At 45.6% G+C, this 16,886-nt stretch overlaps 1 protein-coding gene across 1 annotated transcript in view; it reads right to left on the reverse strand.

The window, feature by feature from the left end:
• Positions 1-287: 287 nt before the first annotated feature.
• Positions 288-16,886, reverse strand: part of LOC138674828 (olfactory receptor 10C1-like) — a 38,740-nt gene continuing 22,141 nt past the window's right edge. Inside the window, exon 4 of the mRNA XM_069762644.1 lies at positions 288-1,231. Within this exon, the coding sequence (XP_069618745.1) occupies positions 288-1,231 (944 nt within the window). The remainder of the gene's footprint in view (positions 1,232-16,886) is intronic.

A 16,886-nucleotide genomic window follows, 5' to 3' on the forward strand; every position in this document is an offset into this window, starting at 1 on the left:
AATGTCTGAATTGTGTTTCTTTTTTTCACAATTTCACCAGACTTGGATTTTTTTCACCCATTTTTGAGTACACTGTGTGGTAAAATTAATGGTGTCACCAAAAAGTACAGCTCAGCCCTCAAAAAACAAACACTCATATGAGTTATGACTCACAGAAGAAGGGGATGAAAAAGACGGAAATGCAAAGACAGAAATTTGCTACAGGGCAAAGGGGTTAATAAAATTATTTAATTAACCATAGTGTTTATAACAATTTTAAAAAGTATCCAGTATCTATCATGACCAAATTAGAAAGCAAGTTTGAGTTTATGAAAAACTTTTTTAAAGTCTTTGTTCCTAAGGGTGTATATAATAGGATTAAGCAGTGGAGTCAGCACGGTATAAATTAGAGATAAGGCCTTGCTCATGGTCATGAATTTTCCTTTTGTTGGAAACATGTAAACAGTGATTAATGTCCCATAGAATAAGGAAACCACAATGAGGTGGGAGCTGCAGGTGGAGAAGGCTTTATGTCTACCGCTGTGGGATGGGATCTTCAGAATGGTGATAGCAATGCACACATAGGACATCAAAATTATTGCAAAAGGTCCTACAACAACAAAAAATCCTAATATAAGAACCTGGTTATGAATTCTGGATGTATCAGAGCAGGAGAGCTGCAGTATGGGCTCTAGGTCACAGTAGAAATGGTCGATAACGTGTGGTCCACAGAAATACAAATTAGGAATAGAAATGACGTCTGTCAGTGCCATGATAAAACCAATTAACCAAGTTATATTTACCAACCTTTCACAAAACCTGTGATTCATTATAGAGTTATATCGGAGGGGATTACAGATGGCCAGATAACGATCATAAGACATCACCGACAGTAGAAGACATTCCGAGGACTCTAAAGTAACAAAGAAACACAACTGGAATACGCAGGAGTTAAAAGACACAGCAACTTCTCCATCTAATATGGTGTGAAGAAGAGTGGGGACTACATCTGTAATCACCAGGAGGTCACACAATGACAGATGTGTGATGAAGAAGTACATGGGAGACCGGAGGGCTTTACTGACTGAAAACAAAGATATGATGAGAAGGTTTCCAAAAATGGTCCCAAAATACACAATAATAAGTAGAGGAAAAAATATAAATTTTGGGCAATGAACATTTGGAAATCCCAGAAGGATGATGGAGGTGATATTACTTGGCATCCCTTCTTGAAGACAAGGTGTTGAGAATACTTAATGCTATAAATATCAAAGATCTACTTAGTTTTTATGATCTACCATGTAAAAAAAAAACTAATATTGCATTTTTGTGGCCATAAGTTAGGTTCTGATAATGGTCAATAAAACTTTGAAGAAACATCTTTCTTGATAGTAAAAATTATATCCTAGATATAATTTGCATATTTAAGATATAAGTTTTCATATTTAATGTACATGTATACAGATTGAAAAATGTATAATAAAGGTGAGTGCCTTTTTTTTTAATTCAAAGTCACCAATTGTGCCCAGTTTTCCCCCAAAAGTTTATTTGCAATTAATACATTTGCGTGAATCTCAATATTGGAAATCCTGTAAATGGTCAGAAAATACACATTGGCGAGAAGAGAGAGAAAGAAAGGACCATGTTAAAAATCAGAACTTACACTTTATAAAAGAGAGAGAGATGATGTACAATAACAAATTGTATTGTGGTACCGTGTTAGCCAGAAAAATCGATATGAATACTTTTCTGCCCAATGATGACAGAAGTATTCTAGGAGTGATACCTTTATTGGCTAACCAGAAAGAGAGAGAAAGGGAACACTTCTAACCATAAAATCTTACTCTCTACAGGAGAGAATTGTGATGAGCATAAGAGATTACACTCTTTCAAAGAGTGGCAGAGAGGACCTTGCTGACCATAAGAACTTACATTCTACAGGAAAGAGAGAGACAGGACTCCACTGATAATAAGAGCTTACACTCTACAGGAGAGAGAGAGGACCCCACTGACCATAAGAGCTTACACTCTACAGGAGAGAGAGGGCCCCACTGACCATAAGAGCTTACACTCTACAGGAGAGAGAGGACCTCATTGACTATAAGAGCTTACACTCTACAGGAGAGAGAGGACCCCACTGATCATAAGAGCTTACACTCTACAGGAGAGAGAGGACCCCACTGACCATAAGAGCTTACACTCTACAGGAGAGAGAGGACCCCACTGACCATAAGAGCTTACACTCTACAGGAGAGAGGACCCCACTGACCATAAGAGCTTACACTCTACAGAAGAGAGAGGACCCCACTGACCATAAGAGCTTACACTCTACAGGAGAGAGAGGACCTCACTGACCATAAGAGCTTACACTCTACAGGAGAGATAGGACCTCATTGACTATAAGAGCTTACACTCTACAGGAGAGAGAGGACCCCACTGATCATAAGAGGTTACAATCTACAGGAGAGAGAAGACCCCACTGACCATAAGAGCGTACACTCTACAGGAGAGAGAGGACCCCACTGACCATAAGAGCTTACACTCTACAGGAGAGAGAGGACCCCACTGACCATAAGAGCTTACACTCTACAGGAGAGAGAGGACCCCACTGATCATAAGAGGTTACAATCTACAGGAGAGAGAAGACCCCACTGACCATAAGAGCGTACACTCTACAGGAGAGAGAGGACCTCACTGACCATAAGAGCTTACACTCTACAGGAGAGATAGGACCTCATTGACTATAAGAGCTTACACTCTACAGGAGAGAGAGGACCCCACTGATCATAAGAGGTTACACTCTACAGGAGAGAGAGGACCCCACTGACCATAAGAGCTTACACTCTACAGGAGAGAGAGGACCCCACTGACCATAAGAGCTTACACTCTACAGGAGAGAGAGAGACCCCACTGATCATAAGAGCATACACTCTACAGGAGAGAGCGGACCCCACTGACCATAAGAGCTTACACTCTACAGGAGAGAGAGAGACAGGACTCCACTGATAATAAGAGCTTACACTCTACAGGAGAGAGAGAGGACCCCACTGACCATAAGAGCTTACACTCTACAGGAAAGAGAGGACCCCACTGACCATAAGAGCTTACACTCTACAGGAGAGAGAGGACCCCACTGACCATAAGAGGTTACACTCTACAGGAGAGAGAGGACCTCACTGATCATAAGAGCTTACACTCTACAGGAGAGAGAGGACCCCACTGACCATAAGAGCTTACACTCTACAGGAGAGAGAGAGGACCCCACTGACCATAAGAGGTTACACTCTACAGGAGAGAGAGGACCTCACTGATCATAAGAGCTTACACTCTACAGGAGAGAGAGGACCCCACTGATCATAAGAGCTTACACTCTACAGGAGAGAGAGGACCTCACTGACTATAAGAGCTTACACTCTACAGGAGAGAGGACCTCACTGATCATAAGAGCTTACACTCTACAGGAGAGAGAGGACCCCACTGACCATAAGAGCTTACACTCTACAGGAGAGAGAGGACTCCACTGACCATAAGAGCTTACACTCTACAGGAGAGAGGACCCCACTGACCATAAGAGCTTACACTCTACAGGAGAGAGGACCCCACTGACCATAAGAACTTACATTCTACAGGAAAGAGAGAGACAGGACTCCACTGATAATAAGAGCTTACACTCTACAGGAGAGAGAGGACCCCACTGACCATAAGATCTTACACTCTACAGGAGAGAGAGGAGACCGCTGACCATAAGAGCTTACACTCTACAGAAGAGAGAGGACCCCACTGACCATAAGATCTTACACTCTACAGGAGAGAGAGGAGACCGCTGACCATAAGAGCTTACACTCTACAGGAGAGAGGACCCCACTGACCATAAGAGCTTACACTCTACAGGAGAGAGAGGACCCCACTGACCATAAGAGCTTACACTCTACAGGAGAGAGAGGACCTCACTGACTATAAGAGCTTACACTCTACAGGAGAGAGAGGACCCCACTGACCATAAGAGCTTACACTCTACAGGAGAGAGAGGACCTCACTGACCATAAGAGCTTACACTCTACAGAAGAGAGAGGACCCCACTGACCATAAGAGCTTACACTCTACAGAAGAGAGAGGACCCCACTGATCATAAGAGCTTACACTCTACAGGAGAGAGAGAAGACCTCACTGACCGTAAGAGCTTACACTCTACAGTAGATAGAGGACACCACTGACCATAAGAGCTTACACTCTACAGGAGACAGAGGACCCCACTGACCATAAGAGCTTATACACTACAGAAGAGAGAGGACCCCACTGACCATAAGAGCTTACACTCTACAGGAGAGAGAGGACCCCACTGACCATAAGAGCCTACACTCTACAGGAGAGAGAGGACCCCACTGACCATAAGAGCTTACACTCTACAGGAGAGAGGACCCCACTGACCATAAGAGCTTACACTCTACAGGAGAGAGAGAGGACCCCACTGACCATAAGAGCTTACACTCTACAGGAGAGAGAGGACCCCACTGACCATAAGAGCTTACATTCTACAGGAGAGAGAGGACCCCACTGACCATAAGAGCTTACACTCTACAGGAGACAGAGGACCCCACTGACCATAAGAGCTTATACACTACAGAAGAGAGAGGACCCCACTGACCATAATAATTTACTCTTTACAAAAAGAAAACTTTATCCAGTGACTCTGATGATGGAAAATGAGTCTCACATAAAAACTGTGCTCCACTGAAAACTTCTGATCTGCCATGTCCCAAGTACTGACCACCACTGTACAAGATATGGCCATCCATAATATTTCATAAATGCGTGGCATGATGATGAGGGCCATGCGGCAACACAAAATTGTTATACCACTCTTTTCCTTTTTCAGTTTTTTCGCTTAGCAAATCGAATCTCAAAATGTTTAAATTACCAAATTTTAGGAAATTAGTTTCAAACTTGATCCTTCGCAATCCAATCCAGTCATCTCTATTCTTTAACCTAACACATGACATGTTCATTAGATGGTGAGAAAGAAAAATACATTGATGAAGAAATCAGTAACTAGACACTTAACGAAGCACATGCTAATGAACACGTCGCGTTAGGTCATGTGTTCTGCTTCACGATATCTTGAAACATCTTGGTTTGAGCAATCCAAAAAAGTTCTCTATCTGTAAAAAGAAAATAAACAATTTTGTAACCATTGCAAGTTATTTTGAAGGAAAAATATTTCTGTTTGCTATTATTATTATTAGCTTTTGCAGCTAAAACTTGGTATTTGCGAATTTTGTATGATTTTTAAAGAAAGGCAATTATTTAATATTGGGATTGATCACTCATGCTTAGTATATAATTAAGGATAAATTCACTCTAAAATCTCTCATTCCAACATACTCATAGACTTAATGGAGTTGTTCTGTTGCTCCATAGACATACATTGTAAAAGTCACTTCAAGCTCACTCATAAACTACAGCGTCAGCCGGCACATTGGAAAAGCTATATCCTTCTCACACTATGAGAAACTTTTGCAACCCCTCACACTTAAAACCTGTGCCACTGACCCCCATCACCCTGCTTCCCTTCTCTGGGGCACTTTGGAATGCCCACTCTGTCTGCAACAAGCTCCACATGGTCCATGATCTCTTCACTTCCTGCAACCTTCCCTTCCTGGCCCTCACTGAGACCTGGCTGACGCCCCCTGACACGGCCTTGCCGGCAGCACTGAGTTACGGTGGCCTTCAATTTACCCACACTCCTCGCTCTGGCAACAGATAAGGTGGAGGAGTGGGTATCCTTTTTAAAAACTGCTCCTTCAAACCTATCCAACCCCCACCCTCCTTTATCCTCCCTTCTTTCGAGGTTCACTCTGTCCGTATTTACGCTCCCTCCAATCTCCAAATGACTGTCATATACCGACCACCTGGCTCAGCCACTGCCCACATCGACAAATTCTCCACCTGGCTCCTTCAATTCTTCTCTGCCGACCTCCCCACCATCATCATGGGCGACTTTAAAATCCCTACTGACACCCACCAGCCAGCAGCCTCCAAACTACTGGCCCTTACTTCATCCTTTGGACTTTGTCAGTGGTCCTCCACAGCTACCCACACAGATGGACATACACTAGACCTCATCTTCACCCACCTTTTTTCCTTATCTAATCTCACAACCTCTCCCTTCTCCCTACCTGACCACCACCTACTCTCCTTCTCATCCTTTTCCTCCTCACCTGCCCCCCAGGTCCAGCCATTACCACATCCTCGCAGAATCCTCACAAACCTAGACATTCACAGACTCTCAGACTCTCTCCTACCCCTGTCCTTCATATCTTCACTCCATGACACGGACAGCGCCACCACTTTCTATAACACAACCCTCACATCAGCCATAGACTCAGTCGCCCTTCTCATGCATGGCAAAGTGCGACGAACCAATAGGCAACCCTGGCATAACAATGTCACAAAAACTTCGACAAGCATCCAGGGTCACAGAGCGGCGTTTGAAGAAAACACGCCTGCCAGACGACTTCACTGCTTTCAAACAAGCTACACTTGACTTCAAATCAGCCCTCACCTCTGCTAAACAGACCTATTTCACTAACCTTGTATCTTCACTATCCTACAACCCAAAAACAACTGTTCAGCACATTTAACTCTCTCCTCCACCCACCACTGCCACCTCCAACTCCCTTCATCTCCTCCGAGGACTTTGCCACCTACTTCAAAAACAAGATCGACCAAATAAGGCAAACCTTTACTTGTCCACCACCCCAACCACTCCATATACCAGACCTCTGCCCTTCCCTAATAACCTCCCTCTCCAACATCACTGAAGGAGAGCTTACTGGCCTCTTTTCCAAATCTCACCTCACAACCTGTGCACTTGACCCCATCCCTTCCCACCTGCTCCCCAACCTCACTAACACGCTCATTCCAGCCCTAACCCATCTCTTCAACCTATCGCTCTCTTCTGGTACCTTCCCCTCTGCCTTCAAACAAGCCACCATCACACCCATCCTCAAAAAAACTAACCTTGACCCAACTGCTATGCCCAGCTACCGCCCCATATCACTGCTCCCGTTTGCTTCAAAACACCTTGAGCAGCATGTCCATGCTCAACTTTCCTCCCACCTCTCATCTAACTCTCTCCTTGACAACCTCCAATCTGGCTTCGGCCCCCACCACTCCACCGAAACTGCCCTGCCAAAAATTACTAATGACTTAGTCAAAGCCAAAGCTAACAGACAGTTCTCCATCCTCCTCCTTCTTGACCTGTACTCTGCTTTTGACAGTCAATCACTGCCTACTGCTACAAATTCTTTCTTCCCTTGGCATCAAAGACCTTTCCCTGTCCTGGATTGCCTCATACCTATCCAACCGCACATTTAGCGTTCCCACTCCATCCTCATCCCGCCCTCTCTCTGTTGGAGTCCCTCAAGGCTCTGTCCTAGGGCCCCTACTTTTTTCCATCTACACCCTTGTGGACAATTCATAAAGTCCCATGGCTTCCAGTACCACCTGTATGCGGATGACACTCAGATCTACCTCTCTGGCCCAGTTGTCACCTCTCTGCTGTCCAGAATCCTGAAGTGTCTATCAGCCATATCCTCCTTCTTCACCTCTCGCTTCCTAAAACTCAATGTAGACAAAACCGAATTCATCATCTTTCCCCCACCTCATGTATCCCCCCTACCCGATCTATCTATTATGGTAAACTGCATCACATTCTCTCCCGCACCTGAAATCCGCTGCCTCGTGGTAACTCTCGACTCTGCCCTGCCCTTCACACCTCACGTCCAAGCTCTTGCCACCTCCTGTCGCCTCCAACTCAAAAAAATTGCCAGAATCCGTTCCTTCCTCAGCCCACAATCTACCAAAACTCTTGTGAATGCTCTCATCATCTCCTGCCTCGATTACTGCAACAACCTCCTGTGTGGCCTCCCCGCTAACTCTCTTGCACCACTCCAGTCTGTCCTCAACTCTGCTGTCCGGCTAATCCACCACTCTCCTCGCTACTCCCCTGCTTCTCTCCTCTGCAAATCCCTCCACTAGCTCCCAATTCCCCAACGAATCCAGTTCAAACTGCTAACACTGATCTACAAAGCCATCCACAACCTGTCCCCTCCCTATATCTCTGAACTAATCTCCCAATATCTTCCCTCACGTAATCTCCGATCCTCCCAAGACCTCCTACTCTCCTCCACACTTATTCGTTCCTCACACAACCGCCTCCAAGATTTCTCCCGAATATCTCCCATCCTCTGGAATTCCATGCCTCAACACGTCCGATTATCCACCACCCTCAGATCCTTCAGACGGAACCTGAAAACCTATCTCTTCAGGAAAGCCTACAGCCTACAATAACCGAGCCGCCGCCAGAGCCGCCGCCTCACTGCTGCCGCCAGAGCTGCCACCTCACCACCGCCAGAGCCGCCTCCTCGCCCCTACCTTCTGTCTCTTCCCTACTATCCCATAGAATGTAAGTCCTCAAGAACAGGGTCCTCTCCCCTCTGTACCAGTCTGTCACTGTAAATCTGTTTACTGTAAAAAATATCTACAACCCTGTATGTAACCCCTTTCTCATGTACAGCACCAAGGAATTAATGGTGCTATATAAATAAATAAAAATAATAATAATAAGAGGACCACAACAGCGCTGTAAACTGGGATAGATGGTGATTGGTGAGTATATTAACACATCTACCTTACACTACATAAACATTTACACAAGTTTAAGGAATAAAAAAATAATACCGCTAAGTCTTCACCACTGCTCCCCGTGTCTGATGTTGTCTGCAGTGCTAGTCTCACATCAGTAGTGCTGAATGCAATATCAGAACTCAGCAGCTCTGCAGATGTAGACAGTAGGGTTGAGCGACCTTTACATTTATAGGATCGGGTCGGGTTTCACGAAACCCGACTTTTTCAAATGTCGGGTCGAGTGAAATCGGCCGATCCTATAAAAAAGTCGGGGTCGGGGTCGGCCGAGACCCGAAACCAAATGCAGTGCATTGGGTTTCCATGGTTCCCAGGGTCTGAAGGAGAGGAAACTCTCCTTCAGGCCCTGCGATCCATATTTTAGTGTAAAATAAAGAATTAAAATAAAAAATATCGCTATACTTATCCTCTGACGCGCCCTGGTACTAACCGGGAACCTTCCTCCTTCGAATCAGCGCTTCCAGGACCTTGAGGTGACGTCGCGGTGACGTCGCGGCTTGTGATTGGTCGTGCGACTGCCCATGTGACCGCTCACGCGACTAATCAGAAGCCGTGACATCACCGAAGGTCCTTCAAGCGCTGATTCTTAGGAAGGAAGGCTGTCGGAAAGAAGCAGGGCGTGTCCGAGGGTGAGTATATTCCTATTAGGTATATACTCACCCTCGGACGCGCCTTGCTTCTTTCCGACAGCCTTCCTTCCTAAGAAACAGCGCTTGAAGGACTTTCGGTGATGTCACGGCTTCTGATTGGTCGCGCGAGCGGTCACATGGGCGGTCGCTCAACCAATCACAAGCCGCGACGTCACCGCAAGGTCCTGGAAGCGCTGATTCGAAGGAGGAAGGTTCCCGGTTAGTACCAGGGCGCGTCAGAGTGTAAGTATAGAGATATTTTTTATTTTAATTCTTTATTTTACACTTAAATCTGAATTCCGATACCAATTCCCGATATCTTAAACATATCGGGAATCGGTATCGGAATTCCGATTCCAGATTCAGAAGATCGCCGACTTCATGGCCGACCCCACACTGGGGTCGGGTCGGGTTTCATGAAACCCGACCTTGCCAAAAGTCGGCGACTTCTGAATATTACCGACCCGTTTCGCTCAACCCTAGTAGACAGCTTGAGCCAAACTCAAGCAAACAGCTGCTAAACTCATTGACTTTTGTACAGGACTTTATTTGATCAAATTCTGAACTGGCCCAATGTGATCATATTGCTAATGTGCAAACAAACCAATTCCACATTTTTTATTTTTTTATTTTCTCACTTTGAAAATCAAAAGATTTTTTATTAGGATTAGAGATGGGAGGACACATGAATGTTCGAGTTTGGCCGAATAATTACATAAAGTTCAGGTTAGGGTGTCGTGCATATACCAGGGTGACAAACACCTGGTTTTCGGGCAGCTGAACCCAAACAGTAACACTGACTTCCTGATGAAGTCCATATTTGGTGCCCGTGGCCGAACAGTAGGTGTTCGTAACAGACTCTGAACTTTACTCTTCAGGTTCGCCCATCTCAAACTAAGATCTCTTTAAGTTTATTTTTATCAATTTACCCTTCATGGTTACCCTACTGACCAGATTTTCACTCATATATACAACTTTGGACTCACAATCTCTGAATATAGATACATTTATTTATTGTTATATATATATATATATATATATATATATATACAGATAGATATAGATATAAATATATATATGTGTATATTTATATAATACTTTTTTCAAAATCCAGAAATAAATATAAGTATAATTGCCAACATTGAAGTTTCCATGTGTTTGTTCATAATGCTTGAATATTTTGTTTAGCCTCAATCTTATTTACAAATTTTCCACCTAGTTTTCTCTTTTTAGTTTCCTGACATTTCCAAAAATACTTTTATATATTTCACGTATTGAAACAATTAGGCTTATTGTTTTTTTTCCAATTTAAATGAGTTTTTGATCATAGTCCACATTCCCAAATATCATCTAATCAACCAATGTACCATTATTGAGGTAAAACTTTCCCAAACATATTATTATTGATATGATAATCAATATCCAAATTATCCAAATCTAGTTTCCTACACTTTCAAAAAATAGAAAATTGCTTACAAATTGAATTTCCCCAATTTTTCTTTTTCTATGATTTCTTGTTGTAATTGAAGTTGAACTTTTTAATTTGAGTGTAATTGAATTTTACAAAAATGTACAAAAATCTGTCATATTCACTTGATGATTGATATTGTAAGGGGTCGAGTTCCCGCTTCTGCACAGTGGGAATCTCGAGCCATCTCCGCTGCGGTCTCTCATTCCTGTCCAGCCGCAGTGGAGTCTGCTCAGCAAGGACGTCTGTCCCAGCGTCTTGCTCAGTCTCACTCTGTTCTGAGAGTTACAGCTGCTTCTCCAGTCTCTGCCATTAAAGCCAGTACTGGTCAGCAGCGAGTGGACTTCTCTGGGACTAAGTCCTTATTTGCACACACTGAGCATGCCCAGGGCAAGATCTCCCGTTGGAGATCGAGGGTCATGTGCTCAGGCTCTGCGGCACATTCCATTGGTCCTCTTGGCAGGTCTTGGAAGGGCAAAAGTTCTGTGGCCACTTCCTGTGCTGCAACTATATAACCTGGGCATGACCGCACGGCCATGCGCTAGTATTGTCTCATAATGATATATGTGTGTGTGTAGATGAATGTATGTCGATGGATGAAAGCTCCTAAATATCCCTCCCTAGAGTTGTTGACTGCTCGCGGATGTTGGTAGCTATCTAGCGCCCGACTAACCATCTGCACGATACACACATTACAGCGTCCTCTTGCTGTGTCCGCCTGTACGGCGCCGTGCGCTTGCCTTGCGCTTTCCATACCCAAGCCTGTGTGGTTGGTGGCGTCCGTCAGTGCGGCATTGCTCGCACTCCTGTGCATTTATATATTTATATTTAGTTTCCTTTCACACCCAGTTGTGGTGTAGTGCCAGCGAGGGTCTAATCGGACTTCAATCCCAGTTGGGGTTAAGTACGCTGACTACTCGCTCGCGCTTTAGGTGCGGTACCGCGATCCTGTGACGCAACAGGATTGCTCCCTTCACGCTGGGTGAGGTTGAACCCACGTGTATACTTTAGTGTACCGCCATATAGTCTGTATTTACTAGCAGCAGGTTTTCACCTGCACGGTGGACCCCGGACTGCGAACGCATCTATATCACCTATCTTGGTGCGTTCCGCCAGTCCTAACATAATACTAGCGCCAGGGTCTGGCTAGTAAATGACGGACGACCAGCGTTTACAGAGGCACATCCAGCATCTGGAGGGAAGGTTGGCGGCTCTTGAGCGTACAACCTCAGCTGTGGATGTCACTGCTGTAGCTGATCAGGCTGCTAGCGTAGCCGCAGCCAGTTTGTCCGCTGCCACCCCTGCTCCGACTTTATCCCGTCTCCCGCTTCCTGACAAGTTTGCTGGCGACAGTAAACATTGTCGCGGATTCGTGAGCCAGTGCTCCATACATCTTGAGCTCCTGGCGTCACGTTTCCCTACGGAACGGGCAAGAGTGGGATTTATCCTATCTCTCTTGTCGGGCAGGGCGTTGGAGTGGGCAACGCCACTCTGGGAGCGAGATGATCGTGTGGTACAGAGTGCTCCTCTCTTCTTGGACACTCTGAAGCAGGTCTTTTTAGGACCTCGTGTTACCCACGACACCGCACTCCAGTTATTGTCTATTACACAGGGTTCGTCCGTGGTCAGCCAGTTTGCCATCCAGTTCCGGACTCTAGCGTCTGAGTTAGAGTGGCCAGACAAAGTTCTTATTCCGGTGTTCTGGAGGGGACTGGCAGACCATGTGAAGGACGCCTTGGCCACTAAGGAGATACCTGCCACACTGGAGGAACTTATTACCGTATCTACCCGCATCGATCTCCGTTTTCACGAGCGGAGGTTGGAGCGGACCCAGTGTAGGCAGAGGTTTCGGCTGGCTCCAACTTTCGCCAGACCTCTTGAATCCCTTGTCTTGGCGTCAGATTCCCATGAGGCCATGGAGGTTTCTCGAGCGGGACCTAAGTCTCTGGCCGCTCGAGTACCCGTGGTTTGTAAAAACTGTCAACAACATGGACATTACGCCAATAAATCCGCGGCGGTCGGGAAACGATCGCGTCTAGTAACTATTGGGGGAGGTTCACTAGACACAGCTGCTTTCTCCTCCAAACTGTCTTTTAAAGGGACAATCCTGTTAGGCTCCTCCACTCTGACAGTCGAGCTTTGTGTGGATTCAGGAGCAGAGGGAAACTTCATGTCCTCTGCTTTTGCTTCACGCCATGCTCTACCACTAGTCATGCTCGCCAAACCAGTAACGGTTAGAGTTGTGAATGGGGCGACACTTCCTCTGCAAATCACACACCAGACAGTTCCGTTCTCGCTGTCCATGTTCCCTTCCCACCAGGAAATTATTTCCCTTCTTGTCCTACCCGAGGGAATGGATGAGATTTTGCTGGGAATACCCTGGCTCCGTTTCCACTCCCCACATATTGAGTGGTCCTCAGGGAGAATATTGGGTTGGAGTAAATCTTGCATGGGCAGGTGTGTGAGTGAGTGTGTACAGGTATCTACTACCGAGGTACCCGCAGACCTCTCATCACTTCCAAGGTATTATTGGTGTTATGCAGACGTATTCCCAAAAAAGGCTGCTGAGACCCTACCGCCTCATCGCCCTTACGACTGTCCTATTGCCCTCTTGCCTGGAGCCGAACCTCCTCGGGGAAGGGTATATCCCCTCTCTCTCCCAGAGACGGAGGCTATGTCTCAATACATTCAGGAAAATTTGGCAAGAGGGTTTATAAGGAAGTCGGTGTCTCCGGCAGGGGCGGGATTCTTCTTCGTGCAGAAGATGAACGGGGAGTTACGTCCTTGCATCGATTACAGGGGTCTCAATGCTATCACTATTAAGAACAAATACCCGTTGCCCCTGATATCGGAGCTCTTTGACAGATTAAGGGGAGCTAAAATTTTCACCAAATTAGATCTGCGGGGTGCCTACAATCTGATTCGCATCCGTGAGGGGGACGAATGGAAAACGGCTTTCAATACCAGGGATGGGCACTATGAGTACCTGGTGATGCCTTTTGGGCTCTGTAATGCCCCAGCCGTTTTTCAGGACTTTGTCAACGATATCTTCCGGGATATGCTTTCCACCTCGGTCGTAGTCTATCTGGATGATATTCTCATCTTTTCTCCAGATATTGACTCCCACCGGGGAGATGTTGGCAGAGTCTTCGAACTCCTACGGGCGAATTCCTTATATGCAAAGTTGGAGAAGTGTGTGTTTGAGCAGGAGTCCTTGCCTTTACTGGGCTATATCATCTCGGCCCAGGGATTGGCTATGGATCCTGCCAAACTACAAGCAGTGATGGACTGGCAGGAACCCCATTCTCTTAAAGCGGTGCAGCGCTTTATGGGGTTCATAAATTACTATCGCCAGTTCATTCCCCACTTCTCAACTTTGGTAGCTCCCTTGGTATCCCTCACCAAGAAGGGAGCGAATCCCAAATTGTGGTCCGAAGGGGTCTCCAAGGCCTTCACTTCAATAAAGTCCCATTTTGCTAGCGCTCCCATCTTACATCGCCCCGATGTGGATAAGCCATTCCTTATGGAGGTGGATGCCTCATCCGTTGGTGCTGGAGCAGTCCTCTATCAAAAGGATGCTCAGGGTCGGAAGCATCCCTGCTTCTTCTTCTCAAAGACCTTCACACCAGCGGAGAGAAATTACTCCATCGGGGATAGGGAGTTGCTGGCGATGAAGTTGGCCTTTTCGGAGTGGAGACACCTCTTGGAGGGAGCTCGGTTCCCATTCCAAGTCTTCACGGATCACAAGAATTTGGTCTATTTACAAACAGCCCAGCGGCTGAATTCTCGTCAGGTCAGATGGTCCTTGTTTTTCTCCCGTTTCCACTTTACCCTACATTATCTCGCCGGGGAGAAGAACATTCGTGCTGACGCTCTCTCTCTCTCCTTTGTGTCAGCTGAGGAGGAGGAGGACGAGCCTCGGCTCATTGTCCCTGCGGAGAGTCTGAGAACCGTAGCTCCGGTTTCGCTAGAGTCTGTGCCCCCGGGCAAAACTTTTGTTCCCATCAATTTGCGACCGGAGGTTCTCTCTTGGGCTCATTCGTCCAGAGTGGGTGGACACTTTGGGGCAAAGAGGACATCTGAGTTACTGGCGAGAAAGTACTGGTGGCCACATATGGTTCGTGACGTCGGAGACTACGTTCGGGCATGTGTCTCTTGTGCCAAGAATAAGTCTACCCGTCAACGGCCAGCTGGTTTGTTATACCCTCTGCCGGTGGCAGACAGGCCCTGGGAGATGGTCGGGATGGATTTTGTAGTGGGTCTGCCCAAGTCTCGTGGCTGTACCATTATTTGGGTAATCATAGTAACATAGTAACATAGTAACATAGTTAGTAAGGCCGAAAAAAGACATTTGTCCATCCAGTTCAGCCTATATTCCATCATAATAAATCCCCAGATCTACGTCCTTCTACAGAACCTAATAATTGTATGATACAATATTGTTCTGCTCCAGGAAGACATCCAGGCCTCTCTTGAACCCCTCGACTGAGTTCGCCATCACCACCTCCTCAGGCAAGCAATTCCAGATTCTCACTGCCCTAACAGTAAAGAATCCTCTTCTATGTTGGTGGAAAAACCTTCTCTCCTCCAGACGCAAAGAATGCCCCCTTGTGCCCGTCACCTTCCTTGGTATAAATAGATCCTCAGCGAGATATTTGTATTGTCCCTTTATATACTTATACATGGTTATTAGATCGCCCCTCAGTCGTCTTTTTTCTAGACTAAATAATCCTAATTTCGCTAATCTATCTGAGTATTGTAGTTCTCCCATCCCCTTTATTAATTTTGTTGCCCTCCTTTGTACTCTCTCTAGTTCCATTATATCCTTCATGAGCACCGGTGCCCAAAACTGGACACAGTACTCCATGTGCGGTCTAACTAGGGATTTGTACAGAGGCAGTATAATGCTCTCATCATGTGTATCCAGACCTCTTTTAATGCACCCCATGATCCTGTTTGCCTTGGCAGCTGCTGCCTGGCACTGGCTGCTCCAGGTAAGTTTATCATTAACTAGGATCCCCAAGTCCTTCTCCCTGTCAGATTTACCCAGTGGTTTCCCGTTCAGTGTGTAATGGTGATATTGATTCCCTCTTCCCATGTGTATAACCTTACATTTATCATTGTTAAACCTCATCTGCCACCTTTCAGCCCAAGTTTCCAACTTATCCAGATCCATCTGTAGCAGAATACTATCTTCTCTTGTATTAACTGCTTTACATAGTTTTGTATCATCTGCAAATATCGATATTTTACTGTGTAAACCTTCTACCAGATCATTAATGAATATGTTGAAGAGAACAGGTCCCAATACTGACCCCTGCGGTACCCCACTGGTCACAGCGACCCAGTTAGAGACTATACCATTTATAACCACCCTCTGCTTTCTATCACTAAGCCAGTTACTAACCCATTTACACACATTTTCCCCCAGACCAAGCATTCTCATTTTGTGTACCAACCTCTTGTGCGGCACGGTATCAAACGCTTTGGAAAAATCGAGATATACCACGTCCAATGACTCACCGTGGTCCAGCCTATAGCTTACCTCTTCATAAAAACTGATTAGATTGGTTTGACAGGAGCGATTTCTCATAAACCCATGCTGATATGGAGTTAAACAGTTATTCTCATTGAGATAATCCAGAATAACATCCCTCAGAAACCCTTCAAATATTTTACCAACAATAGAGGTTAGACTTACAGGCCTATAATTTCCAGGTTCACTTTTAGAGCCCTTTTTGAATATTGGCACCACATTTGCTATGCGCCAGTCCTGCGGAACAGATCCTGTCGCTATAGAGTCCCTAAAAATAAGAAATAATGGTTTATCTATTACATTACTTAGTTCCCTTAGTACTCGTGGGTGTATGCCATCCGGACCCGGAGATTTATCTATTTTAATCTTATTTAGCCGGTTTCGCACCTCTTCTTGGGTTAGATTGGTGACCCTTAATATAGGGTTTTCATTGTTTCTTGGGATTTCACCTAGCATTTCATTTTCCACCGTGAATACCGTGGAGAAGAAGGTGTTTAATATGTTAGCTTTTTCCTCGACCATTTTTCTAAAATTGTGCATTTGGTGCCGCTTCCTCGGTTACCTTCTG

The sequence above is a fragment of the Ranitomeya imitator genome, chromosome 4, assembly GCF_032444005.1.
Source record: "Ranitomeya imitator isolate aRanImi1 chromosome 4, aRanImi1.pri, whole genome shotgun sequence".
Classification (NCBI taxonomy): domain Eukaryota; kingdom Metazoa; phylum Chordata; class Amphibia; order Anura; family Dendrobatidae; genus Ranitomeya; species Ranitomeya imitator.